This window comes from Juglans regia, chromosome 3 (assembly GCF_001411555.2).
Source record: "Juglans regia cultivar Chandler chromosome 3, Walnut 2.0, whole genome shotgun sequence".
Lineage (NCBI taxonomy): Eukaryota > Viridiplantae > Streptophyta > Magnoliopsida > Fagales > Juglandaceae > Juglans > Juglans regia.
Window position 1 is genome coordinate 17,434,829 of NC_049903.1, and position 15,893 is coordinate 17,450,721.

The window sequence follows — 15,893 nt, forward strand, 5'->3', positions numbered from 1 at the left end:
TTACATGGGGGTCGCGGGCGCCACATCTTCCATTCCTCCCCATAAGAAACTAGCAAAAATGGAATTAAACTTCCTAATAACTATCTTCGGAACATCCATCACTGACATAAGATGAACATGTAAGCTAGATAACACATGCCAAAGCATAATAATGCATCCTAGCCGATAATAGCATACCTTTCCATCCATCTAGCTTTACCCGTACTTTCTTCAACAAATCCTCAAAACAACGTACTCCAATCACTGAAGGAGCTATCAGAATACCCAGATATGTACAAGGAAATTTGCCAAGTCCATAACCAATTATCCTTTGTAGGCTATTTTTCCTTGAATGAGAAATATTCTTTGAAAAATAAATTGCCGACTTACACGTATTTACCTTTTGTCCCGACCACTTGGAATAACGTTCAATTATTTCCATGAGCCCTTTCACCGATTTTTTATCTGCTTTTAGAAAGAAAACAACATCATCAACATAGATTAAATGAGACACCTGCGTACTCACTCTAGGAATTGCAAGAGGTTTAATTCTGCAAAGATCCACTGCCTGTTTGACCATCCTCGTGAAGACTTCCTCTGCTAGAATAAACAAATATGGTGAGAGAGGATCCCCCTGTCGAACTCCTATAGAAGACTGGAAATACCCTCGATATGTTCCATTAAGCATCACGGAAAAACTGCAATTCTGAACACAATTTTTTAGAAGGCCAATAAACTTCTCAGAAAAACCATAAGCATATAAAGCCTCCCATAGAAAGCTCCACTCCAACCTATCATATGCCTTCATCATATCAAGTTTTAACATAATATTCCCACCTCTAGTCTTTTTGTTAAAGCTACGCAATAATTCCTGCGCCAACAAAACATTCTAAAAAATGCTACGGCCTTTAACAAGCGCACCTTGTTCTTCTGAAATAATACTAGGTAATAAAGGCTTAATTCTTCCAACTAAAATTTTTGAGAAACACTTATAAATAACCGAACACAAACTTATTGGACGGAGATTAGCGAAACTATCTGGGTGGTTTGTTTTAGGGATAAGCACCAAAAAAGTAGAAGTATAGTAAGGACCCAAAGGCATTACTGAAAAAAATTCTGCTTTAAGCACATCTGATCCCACAATGTCCCAACAAGAAATAAAAAAACTGGCCCCAAAACTGTCAGGCCGCGGGCTACTATCCTCTGAAATAGACTTCATTGCTTTTAAAGTTTCCTCCATAGAAGGTAATTTAACAAGATTGACATTCTCCTCCTTAGATACAGTCGATTTAACCAACTTTCGTATGTCTTCTTTTGCACCGATATGCACCTTAGACTGCAATAGCTTGTGAAAATAATCCACTACACCATCACGCACGTCAATTGGAGTCCGAAGCACCTGGCCACCATGCAGCTCCATATGTTCAACCCATGCCTTCCGTCTATGATCCCTGAAAACACCATGAAAAAATTTAGTATTCGCATCTCCTTCTTTTATCCATTTCGCTTTAGCCTTTCGAGCCATGAAAATTTCTTCTTTATGAAGCCACTCATGCAACCCCTTCCAAGCTTCCTGTAAATGAATCTCATCCTCTGCTTTTCCCATCTCAAGAATCTTTCATTCCAGTTGAATAATCCGGTCTTCCCATCGTGAAATATTAGCAAAAATATTCCTAAAGGACGTGCGATTCCACACCTTTAACGATTGCTTTAGACGTTTCAACTTAACGGCCAGTTCTGAAGACCATCAAAATTTGTCGGCACCTCCCAGCTCTTGACCACTACCTCTCAGAACTGAACATGTGTAGTCCACATACGTTGAAAAAAGAAAGGCCTTGGACCATAAAACTGACTAGCAAGTGAATTCTTTAGATGCAGCAGACAATGGTCCGAAGTGCTTCTGGCCAACGTAAACACTTTCACAGACAGAAAACTTCGTAAAAATTCCTGATTTACCAGGATTCGATCTAACTTTGCCCATATACGGCCACACCCTGCTTGCCCATTACACCACGAATATTTTGAACCTTCTTCTTGTGGTTCCATGAGACGACAATTTATTATACAGTGATTGAAATCATCTTTAGCACCCTGTGATTTTAAGAGTCCTCCAATTTTTTCATGATCATCTCGGATGACATTAAAATCCCCTCCAACCACCCAAGGAATATCTTGTCTTTGAATCAACTCCAATTCTGGCCAAAGATGAACCTCCCAGCTTGAAAAAAACTCGCATATATAAACGATAATAGCATCTCCTTCTCACCTTTCTTATATATACCAGAAATCTGTTGCTTTGTACTGGAAACCAATTGCATAGATACATTCTTCTGCTAGAACACCCATATTTTTCCTTCCTTCTGTTGATTGGGCATAAAACTTGCAAACTTCAACTTCCTTGCCCATTTCTATATACGGCACTCCTCAATAAACTGTTCCAAAATAGCCAACACATTAGGATGCGTCTCACAGATATGCTTCTGTAATTGAAGAAACGAACTACCCACCCCCCGAACATTCCACACCAATATATTTTTTTAACATATTAATCATGTTTGGATGATCGAGTAATCATACTCGGAAGAACATTAGCACCCCTTTTCTTATTCTTTAACTTCACAACTGGCACCTCAACTTCCTGGTTCGACTCCATTCCTATTCCCTCTCTACTTTTTACCCGTTCAATACCATTTACTTCCTAATTCACACCTTGTACCTACACTTCTACATTAAAAAGAACATCTGATTCCTCCTCAATTATCACATCCTGTGACCTAATGTTCTCAACATCCAGCTGCCTTGCCATTCCCTCCTTAACTCGACATGACTCTAATACTTCTTCAACTAGGTCCTCCTTTACACATTGGATACTTCCATGTTAATCTTGCATGTTTTGTATAGGACACAAACCCATCTCTGTTAAGCATCCATGCTCCCCTGTTTTCTCATTAATATCCATGACGCTCTTCCATCCAGAACCACTATCTACCACCGGATCAACTATTGTTTCTAATTCAATGTTGACTATTTCTTCCAGAATTAACGATGCTTCTTCTTGGATTTTATCAACCCCATGTGTATCCTTCAGAGAATCAGCTGTGTTTATCGAACAGCTTCTTCTTTTATCCCCTTCCGCATTCAATTCCTTATCACTCAACTCCATTCCTCCTCCTTCAATACATAAACACGTTTCCCCATCTTGATGGATTACATGTTGCTCATTCACTGTTAAAGATGATACCATCACCCCATCCTATCTCACGTACAAAATTGGAAGTTCAATTTCATTTTCCTCCTTTTGTTGAGATTGCACTAGATTCGTCTTGTTCACCGACTTCCACACCTGTTTATTCCTCTCAGATCTCTTCAAATCTGCTTTAGACTGAGGGACACTTTTTTTCTACTGTCCTGCATTCAACTTTTCCCTTCTACACGTAGTTTCCGAATGACCTTGAATACGACATGTTGAACAATATGCTGGTAAAGTTCCAAATACCACTTCTTGAAAATGACTTCCTGAAAATGACTTCCTGTTTTATTAGGAGGACCAATCCAGAAATAGCTCTTGTGATCTTTCGATACGTCCATCTTCACACACATTCTTGCACCCTCTGGCCTTGAAACACAAGTTGTTGCATTATCTCTTCTCAGATATCTCCCATAAGACCCTACAAAAATCTTTAACGTTGACTCAATGAAAAAATGTGGCTATAGCCATGGTAAGAATATCCACATCGGAGCCAACACCGATTCCTCATATTCATTGAAGGCAGGAGTCCAGTGAAAGATTTTATATGGAACATATGCAATATCCATGACTTCCCTGGACATGGTCGTAACAAAATCTGCTTCATTAGTCAGCCGCACCAACACATTACAAGCCCTCCTCATAGCACCAACAACTGGCATAGAGATTAATCCCCAGCGGTTTTTAATATACCCCCGAATGACGTCCAGAGAAGGGCGACTCCGCTGGAATGATAAAACTACAGAAAATCGAAATGGAGCCACCGTTCGATTGATCTCCTCTTTGTTGAAAACAAAACACAACTCCCCCTCAATCAACTTTGCCTCTCACATAGGAACCACTACCTCTGGCCAACGTAAACACTTTCACAGACAGAAAACTCTGTAAAAATTCCTGATTTACCAGGATCCGATCTAACTTTACCCATATACAACCACACCCTGCTTGCCCATTACACCAAAAATATTTTGAACCTTCTTCTTGCGGTTCCATGAGACCACAATTTATTATACAGTGATTGAAATCATCTTTAACACCCTGTGATTTTAAGAGTCCTCCAATTTTTTCATGATCATCTCGGATGACATTAAAATCCCCTCCAACCACCCAAGGAATATCTTGTCTTTGAATCGACTCCAATTCTCGCCAAAGATGAACCCTCCCAGCTTGAAAACAACTCGCATATATAAACGATAATAGCATCTCCTTCTCACCTTTCTTATATATACCAGAAATCTGTTGCTTTGTACTAGAAACCAATTGCATAGATACATTCTTCTGCTAGAACACCCATATTTTTCCTTCCTTCTGTTGATTGGACATAAAACTTGCAAACTTCAACTTCCTTGCCCATTTCTGTATACGGCACTCCTCAATAAACGGTTCCAAAATAGCCAACACATCAGGATGCGTCTCACATATATGCTTCTGTAATTGAAGAAATGAACTACCCACCCACAGAAGGTGCAACTTACTACACATGTGGCTCTAATGACAATAGTAGTAAAATGGTGCACTTATTGGAGTTGGGGCATCATTACGACAAAAGGATGTGTTTCTTGTCAAATAAGGTTGTAAAGTTTTTTAAGAAGATGTGAGAAGAGGGATGCAAGCCTACTTTGATCAATTTTAATGTATTTCTAAATGTGTATGGAAAAATTGGTAAACTTTGGAGTAAGATTTTGGATAAGAGTGTTGAGGTTTACCTTGGGTTGTACTCCTATAATACGCTTATCCACTGCTGTTGGCGTGGCTCATTGTATGAAGCAACAACTGGAATAATAGTAGCTCTTTCAGAAGTTTGCAATTCATAAGTGATTGCAAGAGTTCAAATCGGTCTTGTAGATGATAAATATATTATGAACCCAACAGTGAAGGAGATGGAAGAAATTGAGTTGTACGTTTTGCTAGCCGGTACAGACAATGCAATATTGGTGATAGAGGAATTGCAGATGGGCTGTTTATAAGTTGTGTGGCATCTTGTTCCAAACTTTGGGCTCTAATTATGGATGTTTAAGGACTCATTAGTGACAATGTTGAAGGCATTTTTGAGATAGCAGGCTCGAGCCATCAAATCTATGAGAAAACTGATGCCCTTGGTCACTAGGACTATTCATCCGGGCTGAGTTTTTTCCCGACCAGGTCCGGAATCCAGAAAATCGGATTCCGGTTCCGAGTATACCCGGTTCGGGTACCAGGTTTTAAATCTGAAACCCGGGTTAACAACCCGAAACCCATTTTTTTTTTTAAATATATAAATGCCCTTGGTTTTACTGGGACGTGGTTGAGGATGCTCCATTCACGGCGCAAAAAGATTTTCCTGATGTAATTCTTTTTTCGGTAATTCTCATGGTTATTGAGTAAATTTGTTGTTAAATGGTAGATGAATCCTTTTGAAATTTCGAAACTCAAAAGCCATATCTTTATCGGTCGGTTCTTCTCAGATCCTTGTAGTGTAGAACAACAAAATCTTCAGAATGGTAAAGGTATGGAAATAAATACGAGAAATTTGGAAAAGGTATGGAAAGAGAGATCCAGAAAATGATTGCTTACTTTTTGTATCTTTAAATGGTGTTGCGGCTACTGCCCATTGAAATATATATTGTAGACCCGAAGTTCATCAGTTAGTTACAACGCAGAGATCCAGTCATCCAGATTTCCTACTGATCATGGCAGATCGATTTTGCATGTGTTGCGCTCCATATGTTGCAGTGGAAGCCACTAACCATCTACGTCAAATTAAATGAGATTATCAAAACATTCAAACGGACGAGTGAAAAAAAATAATCCCGGAACCCAGAATTTGAGTTTTACAAAACCTGTATTCATCCGGGTTCTGGCCCGGATTAGACCCGAACTAATCTGGTCTGGGTTCCGGCCCGGATTTAAAATCCGGGTTCTAGTCTGGGTGTACTCGGATTCCTGGGTTGGAACTCGGATAAACACCCTTATTGGTGACGATGGGAACACCACTGCTGTGATTGGCAAGGACTTTGTTATTGGACTTGCTACTCTATCTCTTTTGCTCAATTTTTTTAAGGGTTGCATTAATGTTCTCAACCTTGAGGACAAGGTTCTTTGAAGGGGTGGATAATATAATGAACCTAATTAACGTGGGCATGCTTAATGGCCCTTTAGCAAATTTGTCTTCTTTGTTGTTTGGTTGAATTACTGAGTTTGTTTTAGTGGGCTGAATTTGTGATGTTGGCCCAGAAGATTTATCAACTTTAGTTATTTGTCTTAGTTTGGCCCAGGGCCTTATTCATTGCTATCCAATTAGGGGTCCCTTCCAGTATATGTATTGGAGGTAGTCGTTTGTGGTGGGTATTCTGGAACCTTAAAGAACTTGTTTGATTTCCTGAAGGTTGAGGTACCTCGAATACCCTGCGTAATTACAGCATATATGAAGTAGCTTTCATTTCCATTTCTATTGCTTCCATCGATTTACATGCATCCATTACGATTGGTTCTATTCAAACTGTGGGGTGTATAGCACAAGAAGCAAGAAGACACTGAAAAATTTTGTGTTGTGCCATCACGGTATCAGATTGAGTTTTTTGAAATTTTATGAATCTGTGTACTGATTTGATTTTGAAGTGCAAATGAAAAATGGATTGATCTATTTCGTGATGCTTTGTGAATCTATGTAGATGGGGCTAGATGCTTTGTGAATCTGTGTACATGTTTCAAGCTACTTGATGTTTAAGTCGAATGCCCATGTGTAGAAGAAGAATCCTCAAACCCCGCAAGTCTAACTACTTTATTTTGATCTGCAACTTGTTCATGCTTTGGAGGACCATGGGCATTTGATAATGATATAAAAACCTAACCTAACTAACCTAACCATGGGCATTTGCCCATGCTTTGGAGGACCATGGGCATTTGATAATGATATTTAATTTGATCATGTCAACGGTCAACATAATTTGAAATGATTTAAATACTTTATATTTTATTCTAAATAAATACTATCCATGCATTGAAAGTTCATTAGGCTATATATATAACACTCGTTGACATGATTTTATCTATTTGATTCTCTATCGTGTATGCTTTTGTTAGAACTTATGAAAAAAATATGGTGTAAAAGAGCAAAAGGAAAACAATTATGAGGAAATAAAGATTTTATCAGATTGAATATACTTACTTGGGCTGTCTTAGAACTTATAGGCTTATATATAATCTAGGTATGATAATCAGAAGTAGTGCAAAAGTGGATCCAATCCTATAATTTTTCTTTTTTGATAAAAATATAGACTTCATTTCATTCCATAAAGGAAGTTACGTCTGTGATTCAAGTTACAAGCCAAACTAAACATCTGTTGTAAGCTCCCCTGTACACAAAAACTTTGTGACGGACATTGTCTAAACTTCAAGAAACTCTAAAAAAGAGAGTATCAATTTCTATATAAAACAAAAAAAATGACAACCCGCATCAAAACTCCATCCTCCAAAGGAGGAGAAGTGAACAACATACCCATCCTCCTAACCAGAGGAGGGAGGAACCAACCACCACTATGGACAAAAATCCAATAGCCTATTTCAATTATAAACTAACACAAACAAACACCAAAATACAGACACAAACACACAAAACACACACCAACCACCAAAATACGCGCCACCCTGGGAGGAAGCTGATCGGTTGATCTTGAAGGTGCTGGAGTCGCTGGACCCTGAGCTGCAGCACATGGCATCGACAAAAGAAAATTTGTTGTGGCACGTGGGCACCATAGGCTCCCTTTGATCAGTGCATGGGTGCAATGCGTCACTCCGATTGGTGCCCAATCCAGTCGCCTACGAGATCAGCGGGTGAGGGTTCCCCCGGTGGGGTGCGTATAGGAAGATAGCCACCGGAGAAGCTCAGATCTGACTTATCTCCCTTATTCCGACTGAAAAAAAAAAAAAAAAATTAAAAACCAAGACTAGATGGAGAAAAACTAGACAAAGAAGTAAGAGGGGAGGGAGGGAGGGAGGAGGAGCGGAGGCTTCCCCTCCGGTTGGACCTAGATTCGGAAGTTCTTTTTTTGAGAGATGCAAGAGCTTCTCTCTCTAGATGTTTCAAACTGAGCCTTCAGATCAAATCCTATAATTAAGATCCTGCAATCATACTAATTCTAGCATAATTAATTTAATTAAGCATATGCTTGACCTAGCTAAAAATGATTGATATTGATTTTCCTCTCTCTCTCGTCAACAAGAATGTATCAAAAGTGTTTCTTGTGTTCCAATTAATATCGTGAAGTCAGATATATGTTATCATGCTTGGTGAAGAAAATTGACAAGGCAATTCATTCTTAAAATTAAGGAAAACTCAAACAACTATTGTACGTAGCTCAAAAATATTAAGATAGTTGTTCAGTTTGTTTTCCTTGTTTTGTTCCCTTTGTGTGCATTTCAGCCCTATAAGGGAGAGCCTATTACTTGAGGCTGAGACACCTTTTTATTAAGCCCACTATATAAAAGGTGTAAGTTCAGGAACTGCTTGTCACCTCACAACATCCCATAAACTCCATCTCAATCCACTTTGAAAAGACTCCCAGAAAGAAAAACAAAGGCAATGGCATTAGGAATATGAAATCTTCTGCCTTCATGTGTTTACCTTTTTGTGCTTATATGCTTAGTCACATGTTTTAAGTTAATGTGTATAACTCATGTTGAGAGAGATGATGGTATTAGTTGATCACTTTTATTCATGACTTAGATCAATCATTTACATAAGGATAACATATTTTATTTAAATGATCTCACTACAACAAATACATGCTTTTGCTACGATTTTTTTTTCAGTAATAGTTATCGGCCGATAAAAACCAGATATTAGGGGCACTTTCTATTCTTCGCATTGACTTATAGGATCACAATCAATCTGCATCCTTTTGCAGTGACTATTGGTTGCAACAAAAGGTATCATATCAAATAACGTCTGAATAAGTGATGATTTATAGAATCGCCCTTTTGTTTTGTATATGCTATGAGATAGTCTTGCCACAATTGTCTTCTTCAGCCATTTGTTAGATTCAATCCATTAAAACCATGGCAAGAAGTTTATTGCGTCAATTGATTTCTGCGGCACAACAACTCGCCGCAACATATCACGTCCAACATCGACTTATCTAATCCTCACGAGGTCTATATTTTATTGCAGCAGGTGTTAGTCGCCGTTAAAGCTTGCCGCTAGAACTGATTTCGCACAAATAATTGTAGCATCGACCGACAAATCGCTGCTATAACTCATTGTATATATAATGTACTATTTTTTGACAAGGTTGTACGCGCATTTTGGCACTGTTTTGCTTGGGTGCCTCAATTCTCTCTTTCTTCCTTGAACAAATTGTTGCCGCTGCTACTATTACAGCAATGCTGTTGCTGTGTCGTCGCGTCGTCGCATGTAAACTTAGTAGGACCCCATGTTTTGTGGCCCATGGCCAAGCCACCAGCCATGTCGAGATAGGCTGGACAGGGCCAGCCTCGCCCACCCCATGGGCTCATGCATGCCATGGGTCAACTTGGCCCATGCCAACTATGTTATTTCTTATTTTTTATTTTAATTTAATTAATTATTTTTCAATAGACCTATTGGGGGTTTTCAAGTTGTAATCCTTAGAAATAGGACCCTTAGTCTTTGTATTTACATCTTTTGGCAAATTCCCTAGAGGAGGATTATTTTGTTTAGGAGATCAATAATCGGTGCTAGGCATTTGGGCTTTTTGGATGCAATTCGTGAATCCCAAAGAGAGGATCACACCTTGCAATTCATGAATAGGTGTGATTCATTTATCTTGTTCTTGCAACTTGGTGCAATTCGTGAATCCAAATTGTTGTTATCCTTGTTTTTATCAAGTTATTAATTCATGAGGTTTATTTCAACTGTTATGCAATGCATGGATCATTAGTTGATTTGTTACCTTTTGTTCATTCAAGTTCTTAAGTATTTTACTTTGTTCTTGAGTATTCATTATTTTGTTCTTGGTGTTCATTCTTCCATTGCTCATTTAATCCATTCCATACCATATACTCGACCACCATATTGTTTGTCATTCTTTCCATAAGTTTGTCCATCTTCCATAAATTGATTCCTTCATACAATTTGCCCTAGCCGCCACTCACTCATACCATATTAGTGTTCCTCAACTTTAGGAACCCTAATCCCCTCCATATCAATCCATATAGCCCATAACCTCCACTTTCCATATTCGGCTACCACAAAGCCTTCATCCATCACATCCATAAAACTCTAGCCGCCCACCTCAAGCCCTATAAGGTAACTCATTCCTTTTAGGAGTCTTGACTTCCTCACATTCAAATTCAAATCCCATTTCAAATCCCTTAATTTAAGGAATTGACAATCACATTCAATCCCTTAAATCACTCTTCCTAAAATCTCTCTAGTCAACAATTGACTTGCCATCCTAGTCCAAATTCGAATTCCCCTCTTCCCTCAAAGATTCCCTCCATCTTGCAAACCTTCCATATCCATTTCCAAATCATCCAAATCTAGCTAAGCTTCCAAAGACCAAGTCAACCCTAATCCTACCATACCCATTTTGGCAACCCTAGTTGCCTTACACTCAAAACCCTAATTTTTCACTCTTCCACCTCATTCCCAAACCCTAGCATCATCCTAAACTCCAACCCTAAGCCAACTCTTCCCAATCTTGAAATCAACCCTAGCCACCCCCACAAAACCCTAGCTACACTTCACTATACCAACCCTAATTACCATCTAAGTAGCCCAAACATCAAGGGCACCCTTCAAGCCGTCCACATTACCTCAAACACCCATAATCATCACTTAGATCATCCAAAACCCTAACCTTACCTCACTCATCCAACCCTAACCCATCATCTTTGCGCCACACTCAAGGACAAGTCCCAAGCCGCCCACATTGATTTGCCCTCCCTAAACACTTAGCCTACCCAAGTTCATCATCATCATCATCATTCCATCACCCAAACACCAACCCTTTGTGGAAGGCCAAGCAAGTTGGCAAGGTCACTCGATCATTATCCTTACCAAGGCAAGCTCGTGGTCCTTAGTGTTAGGGACAAGACTAGGGTCCCTAACAAAACAGCTCGTCTGTCTCTCATTCTTCCACCGTCGACTTATCTCTCTCTATAAGTCTCATGAAGGCCCTCTCCCTCCCTCCCTCTATCTCACTAATTAGTGCTGCCCTAGCCTCTCTCTATGCCAGCTCCCTCCGTGAAATTTTTCCATCGTGTCACTGTACCAGCCCAGCTTTTTAGAGCGCCGGCCACCTTCTGCGGTAAACTCTCTACTTCAACTACAATAGTACTCTGTGTCGGGTAGAAAATAACATATATATAAGCTACAATACAACAATACTAATTGATATCTTTTTTATTCTCTATGAAATTTGACATAGCTGGAGAATATTACCAAAATCTGATGGAACCAAAATGGAAACTCTCAAATCCTATAAAAGTGTAAATTTTGGCTAAAACTAGAGCTTTTGACAAAAGTCCAAACCAATAGAGACATAGATCCACATTGGACTAGCCATCCCAAAGTCAAAATAATAATATAATATTATGTATTTTAATAATAATTTTTTTAGTTTTTTTTAATATTTTGCAAATACACATTTAATCTCCACAAAATGCCTATCATAGATCAAATTCAGCAATATTTCCACCAACATTTAATCTCCGTAGTTGAGAAATCCACCAACTTCAACATGTACCAAACCAAAAAATGAATCGAAATTCACATTTATTGTGATTCATTTGTTGGGAACATTTGTAGTTGTTGTTGTTGGGAACATTTAATTTGGTGGGCACAAAAAAATTGTTTTGTTGTTGTTTGGGTTTCTTTGTTGTTGTGTTGAAATGAGAACTTAGAAAATGTTTATACTGTAGTAATTGGAAGGAAATATTATTATGATGGATGTGGATGATGGGTGTGGATGATTTTGAGAGTTAATATTTTGTAGTAGTTGGAAGGAAATATTATTATGATGGATGATTTGGATGTGGATGATTTTGGGTGTGGATGATGGATGGTGGATATTATTTACTTTTAGATTGTAAATTTTTTGACATCTAGTATGCATGCATTATATATTATGAATTACTGATTACTAAATTATTTACTTTTAGATTATAATTTTTGAAAAAATTGAAATTTGAAAGCCTACAAAAAAATTCTTTTTTAAAAAATGGGTCAAATATGAAGTTAAAAAAAAATCCAAAAAAAAACTCAAAATCGGACTCCCCTCCAACAAGTCAGAATTGGAGACGGAGCGAATGATACATTTCGGAGTTGGAGGTCGGAGTCGACTTCCAACAAAGTCAAAGTCAGAGTTGGAAGTTGGCCATACTAACTCCGACTTAGTCGTGAAAGACTTTAATGGTTTGATTGGGGATGGATTCATGGAGGAACTTGGATTATCGTGATGTTAAAATCATTTAAAGAAGCTTGGCAGTAGGATTAATTGGCATGTTTCACTTGGATTATCATGATGTTAAAATCATTTGAAGAAAATTCCCCTTCAAGAAGAGATATTGGGACTGACCTGAAGAAAGAAACATATTTTGCACGCAAGTCGTACAGCACATTTTTGCAGGATTTGGGCATGAGGCTGGTCATGTGAGTCCATAATTACCAAATATTTCCTTGTTCTTGCAACACTTGTGGTTGTTTGTTTCAGAGCTTTTGTAGGTTTCAAAATGCACAATTAAATCTGATTTTGGTTTGAGTTTTTTGTTAAATCATCAAAGAAAAATCTGGAAGCTAAAAGAAAGACAAGTATGAGCAGTTAGCAGCTTTAATTTATTTGTTATATAAATTAGGTACTATATGTTTCAATTTCTTTTGCATCTTCTTTGGTGACAATATTGAATTTTCTTCTTTCGATGATGCTAATTTTTCTCATATAAAAGGGCACTGAACTAAGTGATTCCGCGCTGCTACATGTACGAAGACCTTTACGCCCTGCTTTTTACGCTCGGACGTGGCACTCTACTACGATTTGCAACCCATTTTCGTTTTAACAATCCAATCTCTCCCATTTTTGTAATGTATAAAATTTATTATTTATTTTGTAATTTCTCAAATTATAGATTAATATATAATTTTAAAGTTAGCAAGTTCTATGTACTCTTTTTGAAAATAAGTGAAATCTACTTTTAAAACATTAATTTTAGGAAAATACTACTCTTCCCGGTGGTTTTTTTTTTAAATTATTTTACTTAGTAATTAAGGAAGTATTTTTTTAATAATATTGTGATTTCTTTATTTTTTTAAAAAAATATTTAAAAATATTAAAAAAATACATGTAAAAAAACAATAAGCAAAATCCTAATATAACTAACAGTAGCTCCCAACGGGAGCTTGGAGTAGTGGCTGTAGAGCCACCTTTAATTTTATCATATACATTTCATATTTATTCATTTTTTTAAAGAAAATACACGAATCTTGCCCATTCTAAGATTACAGACATTATTTCTCCTTTTTTTACTCATTACAAATAGGATATGCGATAATTATAGTTTTGCTCTATATTTATTTTCTCACATTCAGTTTGAATAAAGTGGATAAAAGTAAGATTTACATAAAAAATAATTTTTTTAACAATAAATTCTAGTTTTTTAAAAGCACACAAAATTTGTATATTTTATGATTATATTTAATATTAGTTGAAAAAGGAAAAAATATACCGATTGAATGGTATCTAGTGGGTCTGGACGCTTGACCTCTTTTATTTAAAGAAAAAAAGAGAGTACGTCAGTGCGTAAAAGTCTTCGTATCTATAGCATTTTTCTTTAGATATTTTAGGATGTCTGGTAAAACAGAAATAATCTACCCATCAGCCGGTTTACCACCTCACACCCCCCACACCCTACGTAACAATCCGAGTTTACTAATAAGGGAACCGATTCTGCCTTAACCAGTTGCAGACCTACCTTATGTCTAAGGGGGCCATGGGCCCCCCAAAGTTTTTAAAAAATCTAAAATATACCCTATATGTTATTTAGAATTCTATAAATATAGCAAATGGTCCCCCAAAAAAATTCACAATCCCCATATGTTCTTTAAAATTTTTGAAAATCTCAATATACCTAAAAATATTTTTCTTCAATTTTTTCCCTATAGCTCCAAAATTTTGTATAATTTTTATATATTATTTATTTTCAAGGATGTGGCCTCACCAAAATTAAATTAAAATTAAGTTTAGGAAAATTAATAAACTTTTTAATATGGTTCAAGTTTTTTTTGTTATACAATATTTTTTGTTATACGATATTAGACTTCTTAATGTGGAATCCAAAGTAAAAATATAAAAAAAAATCATTTAAGATTGATGATTTACATGAAAAATAGTTGAGAGGTTTTATCCTCTAGACTTTATTGAGTAAAAAAAAAATTATTTAAGTTCTTAATTATAGCATTATATGCTTAATGTGACACAGAAATATTTACATTTTGCATGAAACTTGATAAATTAGCTAACATACTAGAATGAAAGATGACATTTTAAAAGATCACTTGATAGTTTTATGAAGAAAATAAATTTTAAATATTTCATTATAAAAATAATAATGGATTAATATTATTCCATGAAATATTATCGTTAGAAATTTAAAACATATATTAAGTTGTGTTTTTTAGAATTTTATTTCTATGTATATGTAACAAATTATTGAGATCTAATTTTATATAGTTATATCTTTTTGATTTTTTAGTTTTGATTTTATTTTATATAAATGTGTAACACAATAAAAAAGTTGGTCCCACCTTATAAAAGTTCCTGGTTCTGCCACTGGCCTTAACCCCTTCATCTCCCCCACGAAACCCTCCCCTTCATCTCCCCTCTTCTCTGTGATTTCCCCCACGAAATCCTCCCATTCATCTCCCCCCTTTGTGCCTTGTGTGTAAAAAACTTGATAAAAAAACAAAGTGAAAATCAAACCAACCCAAAACTAAGATCGAGGAGAGAGAGAGAGAGCGCTTAAGGAGAGAGAGGATTTGGTGTGAGAGAGCTTGATGTGTGAGAGAGAGATCGATGAGAGAGAGAGAACTCGATGAGAGAGAGGGGTGGAGGTTCGGTGAGAGAGAACTTGAGAAGAGAGAGCTTGATGAGAGAGAGAGGGGGTTCGATGAGAAAGAGAGCTTGAGGAGAGAGTTGAAGAGAGAGCTTGAGGAGAGAGAGAGGTAGAAGAGAGAGAAAGAGCTTGAGGAGAGAGGTTGCTGAGTGAGATGGGTCTGACATATAAAAAAAAGCCATGTCAAGTATGGAGTGTAGGGTGAATAATAGTTGATGTATATCATATCTCTTTTATTAATAGTATGGGGTGGAGGATAGCGTTTCTTTTCTCTCTTACAATTCAATTATTATTTATTTACTATTTATAAATAAAATAATATTTATTTTTAATTTCAAACACATCAAATCAAGATCAATCTCCTATAATATCTCCTAAGAATATTTACATAATTACAAAGATTTCTCCTATAATCCAGGGAGAGTTGATAGAATAAATTCAGAAACTTTCCAACACTCCTCCTTAAGCTGGTTTGAAGATGGCTTCCATAGCCAGCTTGCCGATCAAATTTCAAATTGCTTCTTTGGTAGTCCTTTTGTAAGTATATCTGCTACTTGTTCAATAGCAGAGATATACGGTAAACAAATCAGTCCACTGTCCA

General features: G+C 36.9%; 1 protein-coding gene across 1 annotated transcript; it reads right to left on the reverse strand.

Annotated features, from left to right (window-relative positions):
• On the reverse strand, nucleotides 1–1,585 carry LOC108981413. The gene is made up of 4 exons (XM_018952563.1): nucleotides 1,046–1,585; nucleotides 370–850; nucleotides 178–252; nucleotides 1–101 (listed from the first exon to the last, which is right to left on the reverse strand). The coding sequence occupies exons 1-4, from the start codon at nucleotides 1,583–1,585 to the stop codon at nucleotides 1–3; spliced, it is 1,197 nt and encodes a 398-aa protein (XP_018808108.1).
• Between the last annotated feature and the right edge of the window lie 14,308 nt (nucleotides 1,586–15,893).

Excerpts from the sequence above, each read along its gene's own strand:
- LOC108981413 (XM_018952563.1), bottom strand. The coding sequence starts at position 1,585 with ATGGGAAAAGCAGAGGATGAGATTCATTTACAGGAAGCTTGGAAGGGG. Across the intron at positions 851-1,045 it reads ACTATACTTCTACTTTTTTG|GAATTATTGCGTAGCTTTAA; the intron begins GTGCTTATCCCT and ends TTGTTGGCGCAG. Across the intron at positions 102-177 it reads AAAGCTAGATGGATGGAAAG|TGATGGATGTTCCGAAGATA; the intron begins GTATGCTATTAT and ends ATCTTATGTCAG.